Below are 17,210 nucleotides of genomic sequence, written 5' to 3'. Positions count from 1 at the left end.
ATATCTGACCCAACCTTGTGTATATCAACTTCTTTACAATAAATACTTCATAATAATTAATGAAGTATTTATTGTAACGATATACAGGATGTAAAAATAAAAAGGAGAGTTTCATGTTCATTGGATATGCAGCTTTTTTGCTCATATAACTAGAAACATGTGGGTTGGGCATAGAAATGTGCACATAAAATCTGGCTGAACCACGTATCTTTCTTATAGTCATCACAGATACATCACATCACTCACAAACTAAAAAAAGGTTTAACTGCTGAAGCATATAGGACAAATGTTACTGTGATAAGGAAAGAGGTGGTGTGTTTGTTTGCTAATTTTACAAAATTAACTGCACTAAAAGTGATTTTAGCCCAGGAATAACATAAGAAAACACAGCACAACAGCAGGAAGAGGTGCCTTCTCTGGGATTGGTGCATAAGCATTAATTCTAAATGGCAATGTGCTGTATATCCAAGTGAAATGATAGGAGCAATGGTCTAACTGCAGTAGAATTCAATAAGATCTAACAAGCCACCATATATTATAAAAAAAAAAAAAAATCTATGCCTTTTCATGCCCCTACTGTTGTATTTGTACATACACACCCTAAACTTGAATTTCAACTGTTATTCGATGTTTCTATTTTGATAACTGTTTGTATATTAAAATATTAAGGAAGACAACTTACAGTTGGAGCGAACTGTCCTTTGGGTGTCCAAGCTGGTCTGTCATTCATCTAACATTAAAATAAGATATTAGCCATACATATACGTATAAGAGAGAACACTCTTAATTACTTCATACAAAAGGGGGTAACTCATTTGAAAAACATACATATATAAAAATATTAAATTAACAATTAATACATGATTAAGTATTTTAAAAGCCACAGAGGTCCTATTCTGTAAAGCACTCACTCTAAAAATATCTCTTTACTTTGGAATAAATGAATTATTTCAGTAAATACAATCGGACCTCTATATAACGAAATCGATCATTCCCTTGAAAAAATTCGTTATACAAAAATTTTGTTATAAAGAAATATGACCTTTTCAACAATGAAAAATACTGTATTCAGAAATATAGTAAAAGATGGGAAAGAAGTGGGAATAAATAAATTTTCTAACGTTTTAAAACATTTCTTAATATGTATGCATTTATTAATGCATACATATTAAGAAATTACTACTTACATAATGCCCACAATTTATTAGTACACTTCTAAGAATTATATCGTAAAACATTTGGTTATTTTTTGTTGTACACTGACTTCTACTGTACACCGTTCGTAAAAATGTTCGCATTTGTTTAAACTTTAAATAATCAGATATATTTTCTGTTTCATTTTCTTCCCACTGAAGGCCTCAATGCAAAGTTTCAAATGCTGCCAACATTTGTTTGGAAGGTTTAATATTGCCCTCATTTTCATCCAACTCATTGTCGATATTGTCACTAGTCCTTTAAATGCGCTCCAAAACGTTGGGGTCACATGGATATTCAGCTATTATGACATCATCATCAACTCCTAAAAATCCGTCAAAAACAATTTCTCCACTGATCAAACCTCACTTGGAACTCTTCCCAAGATTGCTCAATGTCTTCTAATAGTTCATCCCACTCATATCAGTAAATTAGCATTTTAGCAAAAACAACTGTTAATCGTTGTTTCCATCATATCTTGAATCCACACTTTCGCCACTCTGAAATGCACATCCACAAATCTATAACAGGATCTACAGGTTGGTTGGTTGGTTTCCATTCTCAGTATAATTTTTTTTCAGTATGTGCCTTTGGTAGTGCATTTCAAATTCTTGATAATGCCTTGATCTATTGGCTGCAGTTAAGACGAATTATTCAGAAGGAAGAAAACAAGCTTCACACTTGTAAGTTTCAAAATTAATGAATGAATGTGGGCAGCAGGGCAGTTATTGACAACCAACACGATTTTTCTGTTTTCTTTCATCATCTCTTTCTATAGAAATTTAAAATCCATTTCTCAAAAATTTTGCTTGTCATTCAAGATTTTTTGTTGTAGTCCAACTAATGACTTTACTTCTTTGAAACATCGGGGTTGTTTACTTTTGCCTATTACCAAAAGCTTCAATTTTTCATTACCAGCCATAATTGTAACCAAGAGTGTAATTCTCTTCTCACTATTTTTACCACCTGGACATTTATCACCTTTAAAAGTCAGTGTCTTGTTCGGCAAACATTTAAAAAAACAGACATGTTTCATCAACATTGAATATGTCTTTGGATTCTTAGTCCTCCATAATTTTTTTTTTTCAAAACTGTTTCTTTCCAATGGGTATAGTCTTCTTCGAGCAAGCCATGACACTCTTTAAATTTGTCCAGCCAACCAGAAATGACTTGGAATATTTTCTACCCCAGAAAAGATGCGTACTCCATAGCCTTTTCTTTTATTAATAGCCCTGATATCAGCATGTTTTGGTCTTAAATTAATTTAATCCATTTAAAAAAAAGCTGCTTCATCTACATCTTCCCAAAGGTATAATTTCGCACGCTTCCGGCTGGGTCACGTTTCCTCAAACAGTTTGAGAATCGAAACAGGGTTTTTCAGAATGGCTGACACACTACTTGTAGGGACATCAAATTTTACAGCGATTTCTTTTTTTTTTTTTTTAACACTCCGATCTACACTATTAAGCACTTCCACTTTTTCACATTACACTCAAGGATTTCCTCTTAGACACTGTAAGGTTACTTGCACAGCAGTTAAAACAAAGCTGAAATTAGGGACCACTTGTAGTTACCATGTAAACAGAGACAGGTGAAATTTAGTGAAAGTGGGGATGAATCATTTCTTCAAAACAACAGATGAATTACTGAGATAAAGGAAAAGCACTCTCTCCTAATTCTCTAATATAGGATGCTTACAGTAGAAAGTAGGTTGACCTGAGCCAATGCCTGTGTCAGGAATATGCCTTAATCTTTGACAATGGCTGTGGACAGTTGACCAAGGGGTTTTACTCCTTTTTTAGCCATTGCTGACCCACTGCTGGGCAAAGTCCTCTCCTAAACTTTTCCATCTTTTTATATCCCGCACCATGGTTGGCCAGTTTCTACCTGCAGGGTTTTACAGGCACCACTGAATTGTAAAATGTTTTAGCTCTTAATTCGTGGAATTAAAGCCTTTAGCTATTAAAAGCTAAAGGGATTAATGCTTAATCCTTTTAGCTCTTAATCTGTGCTTTCTACAGCATCAGCTTTATTGCCTAAAGGCCAGAGGGGAGAACAATGCAAATCAATCTCGAAATCAGTTCGTTATATGGAAATTTTATGACCAAGGGGAAATCAAGAAATCAACATGTTCACTACATAGAAACTTTCACTATATGAAAGTTCGTTAAAGAGAGGTCTGCTGAAACATATCAACAAACACAGTATAAATAATTTATTAAATATGTATTCAATTTTGATTTCAGTCAGAGCATCCATTAATGTATTAATGTTAGTATGCCACAGTTAGGTAAAGTAAGACACATAGCAGTTTATTTGCACATATATTTGATGGTAATTCTGAAGTATATAAATAAAAATTAGTTAAGTCAAACAAATAACTAAACAGAGTGCAACACATAAACTTATGAAAGTCAAAATTAACAAAAATGAATTCCAATAAAGCAAACCAGGAAGAATGAAAGACTGCACACATTAAAACCCACTGATTTAAAAAGTGCCCAATTAGAAACCATTGTTCTGTTTAATTAGCATTCATTTGCATACTGGCCAACTTTTTTTGGGGTGGGAGAATTTTAATAGAAATACAGCTTTAGCGGGAATGCTGACTTTTCTTACAAATAATAACTGTCATATGCTGTATATGGGCATTGCCAAGGCCAGTTATGCCAACAAGTGGGATATATCATTGCTGTATGTAATCCATATCTAAAAATTTCACAAATTCATATGTTCCAACCCCAACTTTCACAATATTTAAATCAATACATCATAAAAGAATTCTTTTGCTTTATACAAATGAACAGAGAAAACTCATCAGCAAGAGGATCTATGCCTCCCAAAAACTAACTCATTCATTTCACAAATACAGTCTTTGTTGCAATCTCAATAACATCCATTTTCACTTACAATCTACCAAACCCAATTTACCTTTTTTTGATTAAATCTCAGGTAGTGGTTTTCCCAATCACCATTCATCTCAACTGTTCTAATTTTTCATTCTATGATTCCTTTTGCTTTAACAGTGACACTTGCACCTATACCCACTCATATATTCCTTGTCAGAGATTCCTAATCAGGAATCTCTTTTTTTGACTGATGCTGACTTAAAATCTCTCTAGCTCACTCTGTCAAATTCATCCGCTGCCATCATTTTCTTAACTACAAATTACTTGAAAATCTCTATCTTCTACAAAACTCTAATTTCTCCAATCTAACTTTCCTAATTCCAGCAATCTTCTAGTTCAATGGACTCAGCTGGTAGCGATGTTGACACTTTTTAATATTATTGAGCTTTTAACATTTCTACTTGTCTTGGTGCTGCGTCTTCTGTGGGCCGTGTTCTTGATCGTAGGAGAGCCACCGTAGCCATCAAAAACAATGATAGCTTTTCCATAGATTTTCAGAGTAAAATCGGCATAGGAGATTGCAATTTTTTCAAAAGTTTCATTGTTACACAATGGAATACGATGTAGTAGAGATCAACCATCCAATACATACTGTTCTGTTCACTGAATTTCTTCAGCTCTGTGCGTAAACTCTGTATTTCAATACTGCATGAGCTAACTGAGACGTGTCAGCTTTCCTCAACATATTTCGTGATTTGAATAATGCAGGAGGGTATGCACAAAGTTCATAATACATCTTCAAGATTCATGTCACTGTCAGTGGCAACAATCATCATTCTCTGAAAGGAGTGCAGGATCTACTTGTATAACAACATCGATAGGGCTCACAACGGCAGCAACAGATCCTATGGTTTTCACTTTGTCTGACCTTTTGGCAGAATATGTGAATACTTCTTTTCCTATCATTTTGATGACGATGTCCATACCTATGGAGTGCAATTCATCAATGTTAACTCCAGAATCAGCAGTTACCCCTGTCATAATGTTGCAGAGACCTGAGTCAGAATTGAATGGGGATATGGATTCCAGTCGTTAGAGTACTTTCTTAATGTCATTACTGTCCCTCATTTCTTTGTGTTGTTCACTACGTTCCAACAAAACTCTGGTGTATTCCTGCATTGCTAAGTTATAAGTGGAACACAGGGGCATAGAAAACAGTCACGTTGCCCTCTGGATTTTTGTAAATCCACTTCCTTATGTCAGTCCTCCTCTGCTTTTCAGGGAATGCATTAGTACTTGGTCTGATCCGAGTCCGGCCCATAATCTGTCACTTCTTCTTACAACAAATTTACCTTACAGGAACATTTTGTTCACGGTTGGATTTTCAAAAGACAAACTGAACATTTTCTGAAAATACAGGTATAGCGACTTGAGATAATTGTGATGTCCAGCTGCTGCAATTATGGGGAGGATCTCCAGCACAGCTTGCAAGTGCAAATCCCATGAGCCGGTCCTATCTGCTGTTATCAAAGTAGGTAGGTGCAACGTCGATTATTCTCTGATATTCCAATCAGAGTTTACTTGTTCTTGAAGATTGTAGGCGAGTTCTCTTCTCTTCCAAAGCAGTACCAATCTGAGACAATGCATTAGACAATTTCACATCCTCAACTGTTTGTATGGTGACCATAACATTGTCAAACAGGTCACAAGCTTCCTTAACGAGGCCATGAGGGGTTCTATCTTCATTGCGAGGGAAAACTTGTGTGACCAATAAAGTACTAAGAGCTGCATCTATTATCATATGACCTCGAATTGCTCTGGAAACAGCTTTTCCAGCCATCATATGTAGCACAGCATTTGGTCAGTAGATTTCTTGAAGTACTTCAGACAATCCTGAACCATTCATCAGAGTACCGATTGCACCCAAAAGATTAATCAGAGTGTGAAATGTTCCCAGCATTAAAACAATCTCTTGCAGGTTTCTTTGTTCATTGATGATTTGGGAAGCTTTCCAAAATAAAGGCTGATCAAAGGTAACAATGCATGGGATGTTTTGATCGTGTGCTATCTTGCTCAGATATCGTAGAGTCGAGAATATGCAGGTCATATCACTTGCCTCCATATCTATGATGGGAAGGAACGTAATTGATGCCACATCTGGATGTGAAACAGTTGATCCACAGTGAATTGCTTGCATTGTTCCTGACCAACTTGGACCTGATCTTTCTGCTGCACAGATCTGCCAGAGAAGACTAAATCTACTTATCGAGGCAGTGGGTACTGGAAGTTTGCTGAATGAGATGCCCCTCAGCATGCTTCTCACGTTTCTATATTTCCTAATGTTAACTGTTGCAACCCTCTTAATGTCACTTTCACTAACCTTTACGCCTATGAATAACTGGATGGATCTTGATCTTCAGAGTTATTGCGGGCACTTCGGAGTAATGAACAGAACATGAAACAGATTTTGAAATAATCATTTTCTTGATTTTCAAATTCTGTAAAATATTTTTAATATCAAAATTTCATAATCAAAAATGGTTGTATGGTATATTTATGAAAGTTATTTTTATTTGAAACATTTTAACTGTAAATAAAAGCATTATCTCTCTCTGCAAAGTGTAAATTAGTTTCTTTTTGCATTTATTAGGACACAGCCAGTCTGCCATTTTGAAATCCATTTTTGGGGGTGTTCCCAAAATTTTGGATTTTGGATATTTTATTCAGCAATGATTTCTGAGTTGGAAACTCTTTAGAATGCTTCTGAAGCAATTTTGCCCAGGTTAAAGGGAAAATTGCTTTAGTTTGCCTGGACTATTATGGCTGAAATGTGATCAGAAGCCCTAAATTTGCTTCAGTTTATCATTTTAAATGGAAAACAAAATGAAAAGTTCACCAGGTGCAAACTAATATTTAGTTGACCGCCTCTGGCCCTGATGATAGCAGCACACTGTCGAGGCATTGACAAGATCAATTTCTGAAGATAATAAACTGATATTTTGTGGTTCTAAACACAAATTATGGCTTCCTGAAGTTCACAAAGGGCCTTTGGCTTCTTTCTGAAAACTGCAGATTCCACACGATGCCAACAGTTTTCTATAGAATTCAGGTCCAGGCTGTTTCCTGGCCAGCTAACAGTTGTAATGGACTGTTCTTCCAACCATTTTTTCACATGTAACAAATATAAACACATTACTGTTGAACCTCTAATGCAGAAATGAAGCTAAAGTAACTACAGAGGTGCCTACTTACACTTTTCGTCCAATGACAAGGAGCAGAGTCGTCCTGAAAGATGCAGTTACTTGGGCAGGTTGAAATGGTCTCTAATGGTTGGTTGGCAGCAATTTGCCTTCCAACATAGCCAGGTATCCATTGGCATTTACGGAACCATTTATAAATTGCAGGTGACCTACTCCGCGATATGAAATGCACCCCCATATCATTTGGCTGGTAGGGAATTTCACTATAGATACCATACAGTCTGGATGGTATTCTTCACCATGTCTACGGTGAATCGTTTGTTCCCATCAGAGCCATGCAGGTTGAAATTCTTCTCATCCGAGAAAATAACTGACTTCCACTGCCTGGGAGTCCATTTCACATGCTCCTTACACCAAATTAATTGGGCCTTTTTCATTTTTTGCGTGAGGAGGTGCTTCTTAGGAAGGGCTACAAGTCCATTTTTGAAGAGGCGTCTTCTGTTACTGCACTTGCTACCACTCCTGTATGTTCTTCCCATTCTGTTTTCAGCTCAGACAAAGAAGCTTTATGGTTTTTAAGGCATAAGCGCTTCGAAACGCAGTCCTGTTTTGGTGTAGAGACTTGTTTGTATCCAGTTCCTTTTTTCCTATCAGCAGAACCTGAGTTCTAAACAGTTCTTGAGTTTGGAAAGAAATCTACTCACTGTCGACTGATTACAAGACACTCTATAAGCAATATGACGGGAAGAACAACCTTCCTCATATAAAGCAACAATAGCACTCTTTCTTTGTGGCATCAATTGCACGTAACTCGCCATCCTAACACAAGGAAGAAATGACTGCAACTATTGCAAAGCATGCTTATATATCTGAAAGTAACAGCTGGTGCAATATTATGTCATCACCTATGGGTGTCAATCTTATATGATGCAATCTGTAAGAAATATTGGCATATACTTATGTTATTCAGAAGACAATTGCAATTTTAAGGGGTGATGCACTTTCTTTGAACACCAATGTATGCATTCCTTCCTTCAGTAGGTAACTTATTCCAGTAATTTATAACTCACTGGCTAAAATAAAACTTCAACTTCCTGCAATCCAATCTAAACTTCTCCCCTAGTTGTCATGACACTGTTCTGGAATGGACGAGTGTGTTTTTGCATGGCATCAGTGGCCACAGCAACAGTGATTTAGTGATTTTATAAACAACAGCTGGGGGGTGTCCTTTTTTTGGAAGGGGGAAAAAACACTCGTTTCTTCAAATTTGCTCATCATTTTGCATGCAGAAAAAGCATTCCCCTTTTTTTTGTCTTAAAAAACAATCAAACTTGGCTGGCCAGTCACACTAGATTTTTTTCACATGTCAAATTTGAAACATGTCTCTAAATGCATTCAAAGAACTTATATTGGAAGCTACTAGGCTTTACATACCAACTAAGAAATATTGTTCAAGATTTAGGCCTAAGTGGATGTCAGATGAACTAATGAGACATATGGCAGAGAAGAAAAATGCATGGGATACATACAAATTAACACATGACACAGAAGCCTATGATAGATACAAGTTGATCTGTAACCAAGTTACAAAGGAGGTTAGGCAGGTGAAGGCAGATTACGAGAAATCTTTGGCAAGGGATGCAAAGAAAAACAGCAAAGAGTTCTTTACTTATGTAAACTCTGGAAGGAAGGGGATGAATCAGATTGGTCCACTTGATATCGGTCAACTGTTGATGATCCTGCTCAGGTAGCTAACAAACAATGAATATTTTGCATCGACATTCACACATGAGGAGTTATTCAGCGAGGGGAATGCCAGAGGTGTATTCAACTCTGGCAGTAAGCTAGAGAGTCTTGTAATAATTGAGAGTAAAGTGGAGGAGAAATTGTTGAAGATAAATACAAGAAAGGCACCTGGGATGGATGGGATCTATCCAGTTATACTAAAGGAGGCAGCAAACGAAGTAAGCAAACCCTTAGCCATAATTATGAGAGCTTCCTTGGAATCAGGGGAAGTACCCATGGACTGGAGATGTGCAAATGTGACCCCAATTCACAAAGGAGAATCAAAGGGTGACACAAGTAATTATAGACCTGTTAGTTTAACTTCTGTTCTTGGAAAATTAATGGAGGCACTGGTTAAAGAAGCACTGCAGGATCATCTAGACACGACTTCAGTCATAGCTCAGACACAGCACGGTTTTGTTAAGGGGAAGTATTGCCTGACCAATTTGACTGGATACAATGATGCAGTCACAAAAGAACTGGATGCAGGGAATAACTTTGATATTATATACTTGGATCTTAGAAATACTGTTGCACATGGAAGACTGCTGCACAAATTGGAGCAGTGTGGCATTGGAGGCAAATTGCTGCTATGGATAAAGGGGTGGTTGAGGGGGAGAAGACAGAGAGTGGTAATCAATGGACGCTGCTCATCGTGGACTAATGTTATTAGTGGAGTCCCTCAGGGTTCAGTATTGGGTCCATTATTGTTTTCTGTATTTATAAATGATATTGATGATGGTATATCAAGCTTAATGTCCAAGTTTCCAGACGATACGAAGATTGACAGGGTTGTCAAGGACTCTACTGACACTATGCTACTGCAACAGGATCTGGAAAGGTTGAGCAGATGGGCTGAGAGGTGACAAATGAAGTTTAAGATTTACAAATGTAAAGTACTACATATGGGAAACAGCAACCCCAGAGCAACGTATCAACTCTGTGGTACTACACTGACAGTGGTAGAGAATGAAAGGGACCTGGGGGTGGTTGTGCAGGCAGATATGAAGTTTTCTGAGCAGTGCAGACAGGCTGCAAAAGTAGCTCATGGTGTATTGTCGATGACATATAGGAATTTTTCTAGCAGGGATAAAGAGGTGATTATTCCCTTGTATAAGGCAATGGTCAGACCACACCTAGAGTACTGTATACAGGTCTGGAAGTCTCATTTCAAGAAGGATGTAGAGTTGCTGGAACGAGTACAGAGAAGGGTGACAAGATTAGTGAATGGAACAAAGGGGTGCTCTTATGAAGAAAGGCTTATGTTTTGCTAATTACAGTGTCTGGAGACTAGGCACCGGCGAGGTGATCTGATCTGATAGAGGTGTATAAAGCCTTGAATGGTTTGAGCATGCTCAATGCTGATGGGATTCTTCCTCTTGCTCAGAATAATCACCTGAGAGGTCATAAATTCAAATTGAGAAAAGACAGATGTAGGATAGACGTGAGGAAATTTGCCTTTAGCCAGCGGGTGGTTGGTTGGTGGAACAGACTTCCATCCCTTGTTGTGGAAGTTGATGGCCTAAATAAGTTTAAGGCTCAACTGGACAGGTATTTCGAACGAACAGAGGAGTGAAGTGGAAGTGGTTATTTTTTATTTATTTATTTATTTATTTTATTTTTTTTTTTTGGCTGATGCTGCATAAGCTTGCTTTCTTGCATCAAATGCCTCTACTAATGCTAATGCTAAAATGAACTTTAAAAACACCAGATCTAGTGTCAAAAATCTTTAACTTGGCAACTCTATTCTTTTCAAAGCAGTCATACTATAAGAGAATAATCCCTGGAATCTCGTAGATGTTAGCACTGCAAATAAGAAAGAATTCTAATTTATCAAAAAATTTAGTGGCCATTATTTTGGTCTAGGCCCTAAATAACAACTCTAAAATGTATAAAAGGATGAATAATTTCCAAAATTACTTCTTTTAACATCTATTTAGCAATGGTACTGTTAAATTCACTTAACTGTTCCCATTATTGCGACTGATGGTCTGTGTAGGAATGCAGTAACACAAACATATGAGCTGATTATGGTTCAAGCCAACATAACTGCTAAATACAGTAATGATTAGTTTCAAATTTCTCTGACCACGCATGTGGTTGTGCTGGAGAACTCAATGCCCAAGAGTCATCAGAATTTCTCTTGTGAAAATTAAAACTTACCACTTTACCTATGATCATGGATCTCTTTAGTATGACCCTCACTAATGTATCAATGACTGTTACCTGTTAATAGTTTCTTTAAATTAAAAATTTCTTAATATCAGTTAAATCCTTAGTAAATACAGGCCGATACTCTTGCTGTAGAACCCAGAATTCTGTTAATAATTCTTTATTAATGTCATAAATAGCATGAAAATCAATAATATTTTTTGTTATTTTGATAACGAGAAGAACATTATACCTGGGGTCATGATGATGGAACAAAACATGGGGGAGGGGGGAAGAAACTCTTTATTCCTCTGTATACATCACTCTGGCTTTCAATCTTTCTTCGACCCTGATAATGTGATACATGATATTCTATGGTCTGCTTCTATATTCAAGACAGAATATAGAAACTTCACCAACAGCTGTTTATTTCTCTGCATACATCACTCTGGTTTTCTATCTTTTTTGGATCCCGACAAATGATACAACATGATATTCTATAGTCTGTTTCTATATTCAAGACAGAATACAGAAACCTCTCCAAGAGCCAAGTAGTTGCACTTTGTGGGAGGTTTAGCTTACTTATAGTAAACGTAAACCTTTATACTTAATAAAACTCACTTTATAAAAATTTAAATGGTTAATCAAACCATTATTTATACTTCACATTAACACTACGATAACTTTTTACTGATTATTCCATAAAAAGTTACTATCCACTATGAACAATGGAAAAAATAATAGATGCCCCTACCAGTTAGTATGGTGTTGGAGAACCGGGTATGGCCAGGATGACACTGAATCCACAATTAAAGTTGCCAATTCAAGCAGGCTGGATGCTGGTGGAAACTTGGGTACTATTAGGTACTAAGTAGTACCTATTACCTGTTATTATATGAGACTGATGATGGGTGACTGGGAAAACCTTGGCAGATGGTTATTCAAAGGTAATATTCATAACATTTGAACTACTGCTGAACAATACAAGCCTTAAAGTGTGGCACTGTCATTCTGGAAGACGACTGGCCTACACAGACAGAAATTAGTGTGCATCCCATACAGAAATGCTGCAATATGGGATACACATGATTGCTCTCACTATGGAATGTCATACAGTTTGTGCCAGTGAGATGAATGTCTACCGGATGTCAAAAGCTATGCAGATAAATATGCCTAGCACCATTACAGACACAAAACTTGTTACTGTTGGTTGCAAAAGATCCAGAAGGTATAGTTCTTTCTGTTGTTGCTACACTTGCACAAACCATTCACTGAGAAAGGAGGAAAGTTTCATCAGGTCTTATCACTGCCATTCCAATGTGACTTAGCAATGCCAAGACAGACAGCCTGAAAGTTTGCTTTCCTGACCATTATACAACCCAGTGGCCTCCATATATCAGCCAAACTAGTCATAAAGAGGGGCTGGACTACTGGTTAATTGTGCCCCCAAAATGAATGACACCAATATGATTCTTCACCAATGACACCCAGCATCACTCCTAAGATTACAAGCATCCAATCAATCAGATACCACCTTCTGAAACGTACAAAACAAAGAAAAGCTGGGTCACTAATGTCACAGCCGGGCAGATGGCATAGCAACAAAGGCTTGTTGCAGTTTCTTATATTTTTGTTTTCTTACTACAATCAAAGATATTAAACAACCAATTGTAGCTTAGGTCATTACGTCAAGCCCAAATTTCTATTTTTCACTGTTTATGTTTAAACTTCTAAATTAATTAAACCTGTGTTAATACATACAGAAAAGTGTTTTTGCTCTATATTCAGTGGACCTGCATTGCTGTAAGTAATGTCCCTCATACATTACATATATTTCATTATTCTGTCTACCACTTGTACTCTCCCTTATACAAAGGGTACTAGGAAAGTTTTGCAATATGATGCAACAATGAATCACAGGAAGCTGCTTGTTGCTGCATGTTGAGACATGTTCATACGTGCATAGTAGCCGCCGCGCCAAGTCGATGGGCTCAGTTATTCATTAGTAGTGAGAGTGTAAAGTGCTTGCAATGGCATCGTGGTCACGAAATGAGATAAGGACAGTTTTGCGGTATAATTTCGTGCGTGGTTTAACCATAGACCAGTGCTTAGAAGAAATGACTCTTGCACTAGATGATGATTGTCCACATCGTACAACGATATTCAGGTGGTATAGAGAATTCCAAAGGGGAAATTTCACTCTGGAGGATTCTGAGAGGCCAGGAAGGCCACGAACGTCAGTTACGGAGGAAAACGTTACTGCTGTGAGGAAAATGCTTGACGAAAACAGGCGAGTGACCTACCAACAGATAGAGGATATCTTTCAGCTTAAATGCACCAGCAATTCGTTCGATTCTGCAAGATCATTTGCACGTGAAGAAACTTTGTTCTCTCTGGGTGCCGCATCAACTGACTGAAGAGCAGATGACACGATGTGTGACTTGGTACCGGGAGATGTTAAAAAAGTTTGATAAGGGACAATCTCGGTATGTGAACAACATCGTGACAGGTGACGAGACTTGGCTGTACTATTACGATCTGCCGACCAAGGCTCAAAACAAAGTTTGGGTCTTTGATGATGACGACACACCCGTAATTGTCAGAAAATCCCGATCTGTAAAGAAGAAAATGATAGCTGTATTTTTCAAATCGAGTGGAATTGTGGAACGTGTCGTTTTGGACACGCAGAAGACAGTCACAGCTAAGTGGTATACTGAACAATGCCTGCCTAAAGTCATTGGATCTATGAAGAACCTGCGGCCAAAGTCAAGAATGGACACCTGGTACCTCCATCACGATAATGCTGCAGCTCACCGCGCCAAAGCCTGCACCGAATATTTGACCACGACAGGACTGAAACTTCTCGAGCACCCTCCCTACAGTCCAGACCTTGCTCCCTGCGACTTTGCACTGTTCCCGCATGTGAAAATGAAGCTAAAAGGGAGGCGGTTTTCCAGTGATGAGGACCTTCTACGGGCTTGGGACAACAAGTGTGTTTTACTCCCTAGCGAAACTTGGCAGAACTGGTTTAAAGATTGGTTTCGGAGGATGGAGAGGTGTATTGAATGTAGAGGAAATTACTTTGAAAAAATTAAATAAACAAAGCTGTATTGCAAAACTTTCCTAGTACCCTTTGTATATCTAGTGAAATTAAAAAAAAAAAAGAAAGAAAGAAAGAAAAGGGGGAAAAAACTCCTTTTTAAAAAAGATCCTTTCAGTAACCAAATATATCATCAATTAAACCAAACTGCACAACTAAAATACTGATTTACTCATTTTGTATAACTTTAAAACAGATAGATACCAATCCACATATGTAACTTTATTAAAAGAAAACAAAAAAATATCTGGTGGCATAATTGCTAAAGACAAGATTTCAACATAAATAATTCCAACCAGTTTTATCCATATTTTTGTTCAGTAAGTTTCAGATTTCTGGGATTTCAGGTATTCCTGACAAAACATGAAACGCATAAAGAAAGAAAGGGACATAACTTGAAAACATATCTATAAATTCAACCAATTCTATTTTCTGATTGAAAAATGCAGGTAGCGATCATAATAAATAATAACTTCTAACTGGAAGCTATTTAAACTAAAAATTAAATAACATCAGGAATGAGTAAAATAGACATACTAGTCTTGCTCGCTTCTTTCTGTCTTTCTGTCTTTGTTTAAAAGAAATCTGAAACAAATAAAATATTTGTAATCACTAATTACAACTTAAAGTAATATATAAAATAGTTATAGTCACTAATTACGGCTTAAATAAAATAATATATCTGTTCTTCCATTTGGATTTCTTTTATCATAGGTTTTACCAAGTTGAAAAAGACAAGCTATTAATATACTGCATTCAAAGTTGAAGAGCTTGTTCTATTTTAATAAATTCAAAGTTAATTAAGAGATGATTCCTTCCTCTTTCCATCAACCAACCAAATAGTTTCAAACAGCAAAATAATACAGTCGGTCCTCGTATAACACGTGTTTACATTACATGAATTCGATCATACACGATTTATAAATAGGGGAACGTTATCTTATATAACACGAACCGAATTCGCTTATGCCTTTGTGTTTACAAGAAATGGCAGTCGAACGCGGAATCACCCCAACTGAACGCAACACGATAGGAATGAAGAAGATTCTGAAAATGTATTTATGTGTTTTATATCAGTGAAGGGGAAACACATTTCACCATAATAACGTAAAAACTAACACAATTCCAGCTATTGATATAATCGCAAATGCAATTAGATGGAGTTTACTACCAGTTTATAACAGATTCCACCAGCAGAAACGAAACTGGAAATTGTTTTTATTGTTTTATGGTAGTAACCCCCAGAAATGTGCTTTAGTAAAATGTGGGGTGTTAATAGTGTATCTCAGCCTTTACAGTGTTGTTTATTCAGTTGCTATACGCGTGCAGCTTTGTTTATGTGTATTAAGTGTGCCTCCTCGTTTTGTAATTGTGCTTTAAAAATGAGTAAAATACTTAAAAGGTGTGAAAAGGAAGCGTCTTGGCGAAGACACTGCAGATTCAGAGAGAGAGAGAGAGAGAGAGAGAGAGAGGGGGAAAAAAAAAAAGCAATATCGATAAACAGAGGCGGACTGGGTCAAAAATTCTTACCCGGAAAAATTTATAGTGGCCTCATACTACGGTTTATGGCCAAAATCACACCGGCCTCCGGCCCACCGGGATTTCCCGGGTAAGGCTTATGGCCAGTCCGCCTCTGTCGATAGAGAAAAAAATATGAAATTGTGAAATGCTTTGAGCGAAATGAAAGACCATGTGATATTGCACGTGCTACAGACCTAAATGAGGCAACGCCGAGAATTACAAAGAATGCGGAGAAAATAAAAACAACTTTCATAGCGGGAACAACTCAAAGTGTAATTAAAATCCATTAGATTAAGACACAAAGAACTGGAAGAGATGGAACGGCTGTCATCTGTTTGGATAGAAAATCAAACAAAAAACAAGTTTGCTTACGATAGAAGCAAAAGCATTAGCAATATTTTATTACGTAATAGTCTTAATAAAATACGTAAGTATTTTATTACGACTATTTTATTTAATATAATAATTTTTTTACGAATACGTATTTTATTCGTAAAAAATACTTTTTTAGTATTAAAAAATACTAAAAACACTTTATTATAATATATTTAATCGTTATAAAATACTTATGTATTTTATAACGATTAAAATTACCCGATTATTTATTGTGTTTGGTAATGTTTTGGTTCCAAATGTGTGTTCAATCTTGGGTGGTCGGCACCTAACCCCACTTTTCCCATAGGGCCTGTTGTTTATATTGCACGAGGTTTTCTAGGAACACAACTATCGTGCTATACGAGGACTGTACTGCTGTAACAAAGAAAATTAGTGATACTATATGTAGTGTGTACTGTTAATTTTTTTTTTTTTTTTTTTATGAAAACCCCAAACACGAAAGGTATCAAAACCTATAGTACTTAGTACTGTGCATGGGTTGAAGGAGAAGTATGGAGGGGGATGCCGGAAACTTTGCTCTAGAGACTAAACATGGATTTCACCACTTCAAGCATCCAATAAGCAAAGTGGTGGTATTTCACCGGTTGATGAAAGTCATCTACCACCTAGCATGCCCCATAATTGGCACGGGAAATGATTCCTTGGCCAAACATAAGTCGAAAACATTCTGAACAGTTTTTTGATCTGACGCTTAGTTAATATAACATTCACATCAAGACTCTGTATCAATATGTAAACCATATTTGAGCACTGTCAGCTGTCTAGAAAAGAAAGCTATTTCAGCTTGCAAAGAAAATGGATTTGTAAACAATGAAAATATTGATCCTGATGAGATGGCACATACAACTAATAAGTAAGATGATGCGTGTCATGTTGGGACAGTGTTGAAGAAGTACACATGGCATCACTTGTTCATACATGCAACCAGCCCAACAGCATCTCAATGTCTGTCACTGGCATCTTGAGGGCCAACTAAGAAGAGGTTACAGGATTGCATCTATAAATGGTAAAGAC

The 17,210-nt window shown here is 36.8% G+C and overlaps 1 protein-coding gene across 2 annotated transcripts in view; it reads right to left on the bottom strand.

Moving 5' to 3' along the window:
* Rat1 (5'-3' exoribonuclease 2 Rat1) overlaps positions 1-17,210 on the bottom strand; it is a 458,579-nt gene that overhangs the window by 196,841 nt on the left and 244,528 nt on the right. For both annotated transcript variants that reach the window (XM_090376618.1, XM_090376619.1), the window contains exons 16-17: positions 14,817-14,864; positions 683-730 (exon numbers count right to left, since the gene is read on the bottom strand). In XM_090376618.1, coding sequence (XP_090232744.1) covers positions 683-730; positions 14,817-14,864 — 96 coding nt within the window. The remainder of the gene's footprint in view (positions 1-682; positions 731-14,816; positions 14,865-17,210) is intronic.

The sequence above is a fragment of the Mastigoproctus giganteus genome, chromosome 6 (assembly GCF_048544385.1).
Source record: "Mastigoproctus giganteus isolate SK-2022 chromosome 6, ASM4854438v1, whole genome shotgun sequence".
Lineage (NCBI taxonomy): Eukaryota > Metazoa > Arthropoda > Arachnida > Uropygi > Thelyphonidae > Mastigoproctus > Mastigoproctus giganteus.
The sequence above is the reverse complement of the archived record's forward strand: the minus strand, read 5'-3'. Positions and strand labels throughout refer to the sequence as shown.